Below are 13,777 nucleotides of genomic sequence, written 5' to 3'. Positions count from 1 at the left end.
TTCAGTTGTTGACTTGGTAATTATTTGATCTGTGAATTATAATTACTGATTTATATTCTTTTAGGATTATTTAACCATTCATAAATATGGCAATGCAGCTAGAAGTGATCTGTGGAATACACTATCAGAGGTAAAGTATATTTTGCTTATGAGCTACCACATCTTACTGTTGTATTCTTTCTGTGTGTGAATGCACCAATATGTGCACATGTGTATATGTGTGTGATGTTAAGGAGAGACTATGCCCTTTATTATTTCTGCTTCCCTTTTCTTCAGTCTATCTTTATTGTTTATTTGCTATGTAAATGATCTCTGTCTAGGACATTTAATGCCATCTATGTCCTCAATATTCAAAATGCCCACAATGATATAGTTACCTTTTCCATCAGGGTGACCACACTTCCATTGAAATGGGATTTTGATATGGAAGTGACAGTCACATTAAAGGCAGAATTGTTAGATTTTTCAAAATCAGACATAATCCTGTATATAAATGATAAATGCTTTTTGCTCTATTAGACAAACTAAAGTTAGTTAACAATGATGTTCTAAGTCCTCTTTGCTCCAACAATAAAATTTCTGCTTTAACTTTACATTACATTAAAACATTAATGTTTACAAAGTCATTTTATGCCTGAGATGGGCAGAAAGCCTTCCCTTAGGTTAAAGGATATCAATTTTACTAGTACATATTGGAGTCACTGATTTTTGAATTTAATATATACTTTGTAGAGGTAAATATTTAACAATGAGTAATTGTTAATAGCAAAAATAAATAATAAATAAATAGGAAATAAATGTGCTTTTTAAATCTTGGTTTTTATAGGCTTTACGAAAGAATGGAAAATATGTAAATATTCAAGAAGTGATGGATCAGTGGACTCTCCAGATGGGTTATCCTGTCATTACCATTTTGGGAAATGGGACAGTTGACAATATGATTGTCATTACTCAGCAACATTTTATTTATGACAGCAGGGCTAGACTCAGGACCACTGAGTTTGGAAACAGCAGGTATCAACTCTTTTTTGAAAGAACTGAACATTTTGCAAGTTGAATATGTGTCTTATCTTGTTTCTTGTCTGTATTTTACTATCACTGTTGAAAATTATTGTTTTAGATGAATCAATATGGCAACCCTATGATCTTCATTACTGGAGTTATAATTTTATATAGTTTTTTAAATCATATAATGATTTATTTTAAAATTTCATTTAGTTTTGTTTCTCACTTCAATTGACTGCCTAACCAATGAATCAAATCATCTTATTCCAAAACCAGCAATTCAGTATATGAGTGACTTTTCAAATATAAAATTAACATTTGTAAAGTGCTTTATGAACCAAAATGCATTATGTAAATGGTTATTATTATTATTTATAATGCCATGCAAATCTTGATGCAGATAAGTATCCTGAACTACTTACTTAGAAATCATATCACAAATTATAAAAGGGGAAAATATTGAAAACTGAACAAATCAGGTTTCCTTTCTAATTATATCAAACTACTTTCAAAATGACATCAGTAATATAACTGCTTTGTATTGAATAATGCTATTTTCCTCCACTTTTGTTATTGTTAATATAAATAGCATATAAAATATGATGATAAATTTAAATGATTTTAATTTGAAAGTCAACTATATGGCACAATGGGATCATTGGACCTGGAGTTAAAATCTGAATTCAAATGTAGCCCCAGATGCTTACTATCTTTACCAATCTAGGCAAGTGACTTAACATTTAGTTACCTCAGCTTTCTTAGCCGTAAAATAGAGATAATAACATTACCTCCTTGAATTATTGCAAAGTTAAAATTATAATTTTGTAAAATGTTTAATGTACTGCCTGACATATAGTAGGTGCTTAATAAATGTATGTTTCTTTCCTTTACCTCCTTTTAAAATGTGAAATTATGAATTAGTTAAGGATTAATTATTTAATTTGAAAATTGTTTTGTTGTTTAATTCTCTTTTTTACCACTTATATCATTCCAGTGATAATTTTAAAAGTCAGTTCTTGAAGGGAAAGATAAGGCAACAAACACTAGGACTAGTCAGTTTTGCTTTTTCTAAATAGCTTGGCAAATAGGTTTGAAGAAAAAGAGATTGAAATATAGGTATAGAATAAAGTGCTTATATTAGATTATCTATGCTTCTTTTATCTTTGAAAATTGAGAACTACTCGTAACTTGCACACTTAGAGTTCACATTAAATATAATTTATTATCTTTAAGAAAAATGAAAACCTTTCCCAATAGACTAGCTCCAAGATTGGCTGTATAAGGGCAAGCAATTAAGATATTCATGGTTGTTTTTTCCGCATCTGAATTTGGAAGAAGGCTTAGGAAAGAAGTAGGTCTTAAATCATTACTCAAATAGATCAGACTTCAACAAGTTGTTCATAAGAAGCAAATTGCACAGATTGGACAGGCTTATGAACAAGCTTGTCTTAATGTTTTTACTGAGTATATCTGCCAGGCAAATTGTTCTATTCACTTCCATCTGTAGCTTTTAGAGCCACTGTGCTTGGAGATTGGTCAATACCCTAAAGGAAAAGCATACCAATTCTATTTCTGAGGTAAAATTTAGTTTTCTAAATTTCTGGCCACCAATTCTCTATGTAAGGATATTTCACTAAGAATCTCTGCCTGTATTCTGACTTAATATTACCCTAATTGTTCACCTCTATTACTCTTAGCTCTTGCCAGCACTGATCTTTGTACCTGCCCATCTTTCGATCTTTTCTGCTGACAGAAACTCCTGACTTATTTATTCTGATCATTGTTATTAGTGTATAGTCTGAAATCAGACTTTCAATGCTTTCCTTTGGCCTTTTCTTCCTGGATATCCCTTCTCTGAACTACAGCCTGTTTCTGTACTCCAGGTTTGATTTGTGAGAGTCATTCCAAGGAGGAGAAATACAGTTTCTGGGTCACATTTGATCAGGTGATTTGATATCTCTTGGATAATGTTGATAAGTTCTCAGTCCATTGTGTAGAAGCTCCTAGGATATATAATAAAATATATTACAATATTGCAGTTATTATTTATTACAATTATTTTTTGTTCTGGTAAATATCCAAATATAATGAATGAAACAATTCCTACTCTCCAAGAACTTATGTCATCTCTGAATCCTTCCAAATTATCTTGGGCTTTACTGGCTAGATTTCTTTCTTAAGGATCCAGTGGTCCTCAAACTTTTTAAATAGGAAGCCAGTTCACTGTCCCTCAGACTGTTGGGGGGCTGGACTATATTAAAAACAAAACCTCACACTCTGTCTCTGCCCCTCGGTCCATTTACCATAACCTGGAGGGCCGCATAAACATCCTCAGCAGGCCGCATCTGGCCCACAGACCATAGTTTGAGAACCCTGCATCCAAACCATTTTGATTCTCATTGATTGGCTACCTATAGATCCTAGGCCAAGTCCCATTTGGTCATTGTTTGAGGCCTGATTGACTCAGATTGAATGTAAATACCAATCAGTTCTGCTTTGGTCAGAAATCCTGAGGGTCTTCCCCTTCCAGATTTATTTACTTATAAAACATACATACATACATACATACATACATATACATATGAATGTATAAACTAGGTTAAGATAAAAGATCCTTTGCTTCAATTGCTACTTAGCTTTAATCACAGAATGCATGGCCCCTCAGTCAAACTTAGATCTGTTGAAGATCTTAGGTTAAAAAGATCAAGGTCTCTCATCGAATTTAGGGCCATCTGTTAATTCCAGTTCACTTACAAGACATGGCATCATCTCCCTGATATCATGGATCTTTTTGAATAGAAGAACAAATAATTATAACAATGAAGAGCATTTATTAAGCTCTTCTAATGTGCCAGGTTCTGTGTTAAGTATGGTTAAATCACTATACTTTCAAGGTATTTACATTCTAATGAGGAAGTCAATGATGTAAATGGAAAGTCATCTCAAAGGGTAGCCACTACAGTGAGAGCAGTTAGGGTAGAAGTTGGAGATGGACAGAGACAGGATCTATTGTAGAAGATAGATTTTATCTGAGGCTTAAAGGAAACCAAGGAAGCTACAAGGCAGAGGGGTAGATAGAATGTCTATATGCTTATGTCTCATTATTCTACTGTCCCAGCTGGAAGTTATTGTCTTGAAAGTTTTGCATCTGTCTTTTGTCATCCTATTATTATCTTTTGTATTATAGTTTTATGAGTCTATCTTTTTTAATCTTCATTTCCTTCATATCTTTGAAGGCAGGAGATGTGTTGAATCTGTATATAAATGGTGTCCTAGCTTTATTGAATAGATACTATTAACTAGAAAGGAGAAAGAACTATAGCTGAAATTCCTTATGTCATTGACATAAGAAGGAAATATTATATTTTATATTTTCTAAACAACAATTTTATAATAGTTTTGCATTTTCATATGCAATCATCTTTTTTTAATTATACCATATTTTGGAAATACTTATTTTATTCCATAAATAAAAATAAAGCAAAAAACCCTATAGCATTTAACTTTTTATATTTAAACAGTTTGAAAGAATGTACAAAAAACAAAAACAAAAATAAAAAGTGACCAGCCTTGTCAAGTCCCTGATATTCAGAGTCTGGATTAGTCTAGTAGCTATTGTTGCTGAAGTGAGACTAAACTGCTTATATTTTAGTAACAGCTTTGACATCTTTCTTCCCACCATTTTTATTATTTCTATTGTATTCCCACATTCTTCTGAGCATACCATGCAGTTTTCAAACCATTTCTAATACAATATTTGTATTTGAACATTAGAAGATCTATATTAGGGAAGATAGATTAGACTGGCTCTCTAGGTTTTACCTAGAATGTAGATCTGGAGGCTGTGGATGAAAGCATCAAGGAAGCAGATTTAGGCTTGAGATAAGAAAGGGAGTGGGCAAAACTTCCTAACAACTAGAGTTATCTTAAAGTGGAATAGATGTTCCCAGAAGGTGATTCCTCTTAAACTTTATGCAACAGCTTATATATGCAACCAATCAAAAAACATTTTTAAAGACATTACCATGTGCCAAGCACTGTGATAGGTAGACATTAGAAATAAAAAGACACAAATTAAACTTCTTGTAGTCAAGAACTTATATTCTAACAGTAGATACAGATATATAAATACATTAATATAAAATAAATACTTTCAGATCTATAAACTCATAAGAGACTTCCAGAATTGAATAGGTAGTTTTGACTTCAAGACCAGTGCTTTAATTTCTATATCATGCAGTCAGGAATTTAGCATGAAATTTGATAGCTCCATTCATAAACTCACTGGATATTTAGGAAACAGGCTGCTAACATTTTAACAATATAAATGATTAGTTATGACTAAGAATCAATTTTCCCCCTCTTTGTATAATATTCTGAATCTTTAATATACAATGTAAGAAATTGATTTTGCACTAAAATTAGCTTCCTCTATCTTCCAGAAATACTGCAAATTATTGTACATCTTAAACCGAGTTGTATAATTCCTTCCATCTTCTTAGTTCCCCATCTAATGGTGATTAGCTTATTAACAAAGTATGTCTTATAAAAATAGTGCATAGTATTAACTTTTGCTATGATGATAGAATTAACTTTTTTCTTTTTTTTCATTTTATTAACATTTTGTTTTTCTATCACTTTTATTTCCTAATTTGTCCCTTATGATAAAAATAAAAAAAATAGTTCAGAAAACAAGCCATTATGTCACCTATATCTAGCATTGTATACCATGTCTTATATTCATAATTTCCATTTTTGCAAAACATAACAGAAGTGATGTAATTATTAATTCAGTTCAACAAATATTTATGGCTTGTTATTGGCAATGGCTAGTTGTTAAAGTGTATAGAGCCCTAAGCTTAAAATCAGGAAGCTCTCATTTAAATATTGTTACAGTCATTGATTAACTGTGTTACAGTTAACAAATCAACTTCAGTTTCCTCATCTATAAAATGATAGAGTTGGACTTGGTTTTCTCTGATATCCCTTCCATTTTTATTTTCCAACAAGGCAATGTCCTAGTGCTGAAGATAAAAAGACAAAGGGCAGTTATATTCAACAGAAAAGATATTCTATGTAAAAAGAAAAAGAAATAAAAGATAATCTGATGAGCAGTGAAGATCCACCAAATGCAATAGTAAATGGTTTGCTCTGATCAGGAAACAGTAGATTCTTAGTTAGAGAAGCAAGAAGGGTAGCATTCTGAGCATGGGGTGAGGTTTGTTCCAAGAAAAGTCTGGAAAGGATGGTTCATCCTTTCTACTACTACTACTTCCTTTCTACTACATACTAAATATTAGATGTAAACAATTGATACATAAATGTGAACCAGACTTTTGGGATGTTGAGTTCTTTGTTTCTGCCTTCTTTCTTTAAAATGAAGGTAGTGATACAAACAGCAGACTATTAAGTAATGTAGCTGAAAGATTACTAGAAGTGTTTCTTTGAGCTCCAAAGTCTAAGAATTCTATTCTTCATGCCCCTTGAATTTTCTTTCTATTCAAAGAGCATAGGATTGGTCATAGATAACTGAAATTTTGGGGCCATTTTCACAAGTCTGTCATGAGGCTTCATTCATTCCTCACTTTTTAAAAAAATGCTTTTTGCTTACATTCTGGAAATTTTAGACTGTTGTCAGAGTGTGCTTTGTTTAAAAATGCTCTTTCATTTAAATTAAAGTCTAACACATGCATGAATAAAATCATCTAGTGATTTTTCAGGTAGAATAGTAAATTGAAAACAGAACTTTGGATATTTTGAATTTATTTTAAAAGTGGAAATTAATATTTATGCAAAATTTAAAATGTAAAAATATAATCCATTTTCAGAAATTAATCTCCTTTTCAACATAGCCCAATATTGTTTTAGGCTGACTTTCACTACACACTACCCAGAGATCTTCATTCAGCTGTCTTCAAGATCTTTCAGTGTTTTAAAGCATGATAACAAAGGATGTAATTACCATGTAGTCATTGATTTTTAAATGCATTTTATGAAAAATACAAATAATTATTGCATGAAAAATTTGGAAAAGCATAGTTTTATGTCTTTCAAACATTCAGCTTTTCAAGAACATGCATACAGAATCTGGACATGCTTGCTAATTTACAATCTTGAAACCTAACCTTTAAGGAAATGTAGAATGGGACTCACATGTTAATATTAGAAATCATTTAATAGAAAATGTACTTTAAAACACATAAAATTCCTGAATTTATGTTATCCAAATATATAATATATAATTAGCTGATTTGCATCTGAACAGCTACTTGATGTTGTGTCTCCTGCTTAGAAAATGTCCTTAAATTACAAGGTAGTTGCTGAAACAACACACAGATATGGTTAAAGATCTCTTTTCCTTCTGTGGTTTAGGCAATGTTATTGTAACCTAGAACAGAGGAATCTGTCAATTTTTATTATAATCTCTTTAATTTAGTAATTTACTGGAATGACAGCTTATACATGGATACAGAATAAAAGGTTTGTTTCTGTTAGGACCTAATGATATTCCCTTCATAGCCTTATTACATGAATATTACTCTAATTACAGTTTTGCAATAAAATAAATGCCTTTTGGAGTCAATATGATGTGAGCAATTAGCATTCAGCACTTGAAGACCTATACTAATATCCTGACTCCATCTTTTACTGCCTATTTGGCCTTGGACCAAGTTACTTCCTTCAATGAAATTCAGTTTCCTTCTCTGCAGAATGAATTGTTCAATTAGAGGATCTGTGTTAGGTACCTTCTAGAACTGAATCTGTAAGATATTTTCATGGCACTTTAAAAAAAGCTCTGAGCGCGGGCGTGTGTGTGTGTGTGTGTGTGTGTGTGTGTGTGTGTGTGTGTGTGTGTGTAGCAACACTGAGTAGACTTCCATTTATCTTTTCCATTACTTCCTTAGACTAACAATTCACTCTAGGGTTTGGGAAAAATTTGGTATTAGTGAGATGGACACTGAGTACAGAAATTATTTTTAGCTGTGATCTTACTAAATTTGAACTGGATACTCAATTTAATTTTTTATCATGGTCCCCTGAGGTGCTTGCCTTGAACACAACTTGAAACCAAGAAGATTTGAGTTCAAATTCCACTTCTTATTTTTATATCCTACACTTCCATATTGTGTTGTGATCATTTAACCTCTGAATGCTGCCAGATAATTCTCTATGGGTGTAAGTTTAATGCCATTAATTTATTTGCATTAGAGAGCAAGTTCATCATCAGGAATTCCCTACTTAGATAAAATCTTTATGCAAAATTTAAAATGTAAAAATATAATCCATTTTCAGAAATTACTCCTTTTCAACATAGCCCAATATTGTTTCAGGCTGACTTTCACTACACACTACCCAGAGATCTTCATTCAGCTGTCTTTCCCCATCTTATCTCTGAAAAAAAAAATAACTTTCACCATGATATAAACTGAAATCTTTTTGGGGGAAGAGTTGGAGAGGCCCTTATGTGAACTGTATCCCTTTTAATCTGTGAGGGAAAGATGATTGGGGTCTCAAACTCTCCTCTAGGAGGGGTGCACCCTTCTATCCATAAGGGAAACTCCCAAGATAAGTAATCTCATTCAATTTTGAATTGAATTGAATTGAAAATCAATCTCACAGATTCATCCAGAGATTAGCCCCTGGCTCAGGGCTAAAGATCATAGCAGCCCCAATATATTTAGCTGTATGCTCAGACATCTTTGCAGAAGTCCTAACAGGATTTTCCCCACTGACGAAGATATTTTCTTCTCAGTGAAAACCCATTTTTACAATAGTCCTGACAGGACCTTGCCCACTAAGAAAGCTGTCTTCCTAGTGGAAATAAATCCCCTTTTGCCACAGACTTCAGGGTTTGCAAATTCTTTCCTAAGGAATCTGTGGCATCAACCAGAGGGGGTCTCTTACTCTCCATTCTTGCACCTCATCAACCAAAAGCTTACCATTATTTAGCATTAGCCTTTAGTCCTGTGGAACAATTGTTATTTATCACTACTTATTTAAGTATTTTTTCAAAAGGGCAGACATCAAATAAGTCTTAAACTTAACATTTATGAGGTATTCATTTTCTTGCTTTGCTTACATTTTAGTCCATGATACTACTGGTTATTCAGAGGGTTTCTCTATTATTTAGATAATAATAGGTACTTAGGTACTCAAGAAAACACAATGAAGAGACATGACTCTTGACTATTAGAGTTTAAACTCAATAAAGGCCATTGCTGCATTATAATGTAAAGCATTAAGCATAATCCTGTTTTATTTTTAATACTTTATTTTATTCCTACATGTAGTAAAAATTCAACCTTGTTGTTTGGTCATTTTTCAGTTGTGTCTGATTCTTCATGACTTTATTTTTCTTAGCAAAAATATTGGAGTGCTTTGCCATTTTCTTCCCCAGCTCATTTTATAGATGAGGTATGGAGGCAAAAGTTAAGTAACTTGCAAGGGTCATATTGCTAGTAAGTGTCTGATGTCAGAAGATGAGTTTTCCTGACTCCAGGCCCAATGCTCTATCTATGGGGCCATGCAGTAGCTACCCCAGGCATTCAATAAATATTTGCTAATTAAAGATATTATTTTAGAATTTTAAACTTTCTGTTTTGACTTTCTGTAATAGTGAAAGCAGGGGTGTAGAATCTTAGATTCTCCCTACAATTTTGTGTTTGGACTTTTTATATTCTAGAACACTTATTATTATTTTAGCCTAATGCAATACTGAATGGCAGCATGGGTCAAATTCTATTGCCCTAGAAAAATTACTCTAAAGATATGACCCAATTTTTTTTCGTTGTGCTGAGATATCATTGAATTATATATGACTTTTTAAGGTGGCCTTTTATTGGGGGCCTAGAAAGCCTCTTTAAAAACACAAGAAATAAAACAAAATTTTCATTTTATCTTATTTATATTCATCAAAAAGGATTTGATATATTTATTCTAGGCTTTTTCTTTATACCACTTAATTTTTTGTGTGATTCTAAATCAACTTTTTTTTCCTAAACATATCAATGATGCTAAGATATTTCAATATGGTCTAATGAAGACTAATAATGAAGCAAATACATGTATAGTGAATATGATTATAATTATAAATATTACCAATACATTTTATTAAATTGTTATGGTTTCCCACAAATATGATGTGGCTGTGCCTCAAGATAAAAGACTTAATGTAACAATTTTTTTTTTGAAACAGAAGGTAGGAATTTGATCATTAAAATTTTATCTTAATGCTAAGTAACATCATGTAAGTGACTTTAACTTTTATGTCCCTACTGATTTGCAAAATAGAGACAATACCCTTCTTACTGAATTGTTATGAGAAATAATTAACAAGTAGTAATGAAACTTTATGATGAGATCTGGAAAGGAGATAGCTTAAGATCAAAAAAGATAGGCCAAATACCAGCAGGAAATTCCCTTTTGAGAGAGATGGAAGGAGATAACAACAGAGAATTCCTGTCTTATCTACAACACTCTCCAGAAACTCCTTACATCACTGCATCTGAATGACTGTGCTCATGTATAAAACAGAGTCCTCAAAAATCTATTCTTTGCAAAATTGGCCTTGTACCTTACAGCCATTTTGCCGCAGACTCTTCAGACTCTTGGGTGTTTCCATTCTAATCAATAAAGACTTTGTTTCCACACAGCCTTGAGTAGTGAAATTCATTCCCTAAAGGACCCGCCCGGTGGTTACTTTGGGAAGGAGAGAGATAATCAGACCCAGGAGGAAAGGAACTGACCAATCTCAGTTTAGAACCTTAGTTTACTCCTCATCATTTATAGAATTGATATTAATTCATTTCTTGATGCTGAGAGACAATAAGTGAATTCTGAACAGCAATCTGGATGAGGGATTAATTTCCTTCTGGTTTATTCCAGTAATTGAATAGAACCAAGTGATATATGGTATTGATCAAACTCATTAGAAGTGAAGTTATTTATTTGTACTGTTGTAAAATGTAAATCTGTCATTCACAAGGTTGATGCCTTCATTGTTGGGTTTATTTTTACTTCTTAAAATTAATTTTAATATCTGCATGCTACTATCACATTTTAATGTCTACTTCAAAGGTCTGTTGTTTCATCATTGTAGGGATGGTTCCCTTCGATTCAGATTGTAATAATAGCTGATTCTAATGTTGAAGAAATGCTAGAGCCAACTTGTACCAACTCATAAGAATCAGTTTTTAATTTTTTTGGAAAAATGGAAGTTTTTATTGGTATCTTCTGTTTTTTATGCCATTGCAGTTATCCTCAGTATCCTTTCCCTGACTCTTAGAGAGCTCTCCCATAAAAAAACAATATTTTTTTAGGTATGACAAAAATCAATTCAACTAATCAATACATAGAAAAAGTTTAAAAATGTTCTCCCTCCCAGCCTACATGAAGGATGAGTTGGTGCATAAATTGTTAAATTTTCAGTATAATTTGGAAATCAGCAAATAATAGAAATCAGGGTTTGATTTTTTTTGTGTTGGTGATTGTACTTCAGAATGTGATGAAAAATATTTGACATGTATATACCGAGAACCGGTTATTAAGCATTTATGGAATAAATCTCTAACCCTTCTAAATTTAGCAACTATATATTATCCATTCCTAGACTTGTATTTAAGATTTTATCAACTCAATAGGGCCTGGTTAATCACCTGTGATGCACTGGTATAACTTTTGAGGACCCAGAAGCAAATGCATATCACATTGAGGCCTCTAGCAGAAAGATATTACATTAGTCTTCTTGAAATAGTCTTTTGATCTTTTATACTTAGTTCTTGTAATATGCCTGAATTCCTTTTGTATCTTCTGTTTTCAATACAAATTCTATATGAAGTAGGCCCTCAGAAAATGATATTGTTGTTGCTGTTGTGTTCTTAACTTGTATTCTTTATTTTACAGTTATCTATGGCAGATCCCATTAACTATTGTCTTAGGAAATAGGAGCCATATCTCATCAGAAACAATTATATGGGTGTCCAACAAATCAGGTAAAGGTATCTTTCCTTTGTGAGTTTTTATGTAAACTGTTTCTTTAGGTTTCACTCTGGATAGCTTATTAGGTGTTCTTGAATGAGGATCTAAGTATCAGAAAAGTAAGGGGAAGACAAGAAATTTTAAGAAGTGAGAAAGAAATTAAAGGGAACAGCGAAAAATCTTCTTAAAGAAATACTTTTTAAATCAATAAAAGTATTGAGTGTACATGAGAGGCAGCATCAGGTAGTCAGACAGAAAGTGCCTTGAATCTGAAAGAACTAGATTCCACTTCTGAAAAGTATTAACTAGTAGCCTGAGGCAAATCACTTAACTTCAAAGTTTTCCCTTGATGATTTCCTACTATAAAGGGAATTTTTCCACTGGAGGGATTTTCTGTACAGCATTTAAATCCCAATCCATTCTTTCCCTTCTTGCTTTTGATAAGTCAATTTAATTTTTAGGTAAAGATCAAATATAAATATTTCTAACTTTCAAACATTACTTTTAAAATGTTTTAGTTCCATATTCTACCTTCAAATTAAAATTATAGTTCAACTATCACTGTGGTCATTATCAGTATTATAATGTCTTAAAATTGGTATGTACCTGCTCCATGCTATACTAATATCCTGTTATTCCAATACTCCAGAACTATCTGTTTAAATATGAGATAGGGAATATCACTCATACAGTCAAGGCTCCATAGCAACCTGAGGGACCTTGAGAAATAATTTAACCCAGAATCCTTCCTCTAGATAGATCTAAACCATTTTTTCCCTAGAAGTATAAGAAATATTATAAATCATTTCATTTCACTATAACAAAGCTTTTTCTTATGTCTAACTAAAATCCTGCATATCATTGCATGAACTTTCCTTAATACATTTCTATGTCCAGTTCAGATGGAAAAAAAGCTGATTATCTTCTATGCACCTCTTAGTATATGTTGTTCAAATGTTTGTCTCCCTTTTGCCATTCCTTATTAAAGGGAATAAAGTAAATACTAAAAGAAAAAAAAATCAAAGGGCAGTTTAAAGAAAAATCAATGTTTATGCTTGCTACTTAAAGTATAAACTGTTGTGATGCAACTGTTTAGCTGCTCTTGTAATATTTTCTACAAGTGATCATGTATTATAAAATATACATGCATACACTATACGAAATGCTTACATACAACATGTTGGTTTGTAAATCTATTTGCTCTTTTGAATTTGTGTTTTTAATAGTGATATGATGAAATGGAAAGCATGCCTATCTGGAGGTCAGGAAGTACAAGTTCAAATTAGAGCTCTGATATTTTATGACAGCAGGACAAATCAATCAGTTTTTATTACATGCTTACTATGTGCCACACAAAATGATTATATATACTAATACACAAAGGATGAACCAATTCCTGCTCAAAAGGAGCTTATATTCTAATGTGAGAGATGAGGACAAAGGACAATTTATAATAGAATAAATATAATCAATACACATTACAAACTTAAGTTAAATTCAAGGTGCTTCAGGAGGGACGGTACCAGTAGTTGGAGGGATTTGGAAACATGAAAAAATTTTCACTGAGCTGTGCCTTAAAGGGAAAGAAAGCTTTATTGAGGAAAAAAAGGAATACATTCTAGGCATGGGGGCTAGCCAACAAACAGTGCAAAGACACAAAGATAGAAGAATATCCTTTTTGATTGAATGGCAGAATTCAGGAAGGGAGTTCAGTGAGTCAATCTACTCTTCAACATTATTGATTCTTATACTCATTTTTTTGCATAAAATCTCATAATCATTGCCTTTCTCTAGT

At 32.2% G+C, this 13,777-nt stretch overlaps 1 protein-coding gene across 3 annotated transcripts in view; it reads left to right on the top strand.

Moving 5' to 3' along the window:
* Positions 1–13,777, top strand: part of TRHDE (thyrotropin releasing hormone degrading enzyme) — a 563,478-nt gene that overhangs the window by 393,867 nt on the left and 155,834 nt on the right. For all 3 annotated transcript variants that reach the window (XM_074270526.1, XM_074270525.1, XM_074270528.1), the window contains exons 8-10: positions 65–130; positions 827–1,014; positions 11,908–11,996. In XM_074270526.1, the coding sequence (XP_074126627.1) occupies positions 65–130; positions 827–1,014; positions 11,908–11,996 (343 nt within the window). The remainder of the gene's footprint in view (positions 1–64; positions 131–826; positions 1,015–11,907; positions 11,997–13,777) is intronic.

This window comes from Sminthopsis crassicaudata, chromosome 5 (genome assembly GCF_048593235.1).
Source record: "Sminthopsis crassicaudata isolate SCR6 chromosome 5, ASM4859323v1, whole genome shotgun sequence".
Lineage (NCBI taxonomy): Eukaryota > Metazoa > Chordata > Mammalia > Dasyuromorphia > Dasyuridae > Sminthopsis > Sminthopsis crassicaudata.
This window is presented reverse-complemented; position numbering and strand designations above follow the sequence as displayed.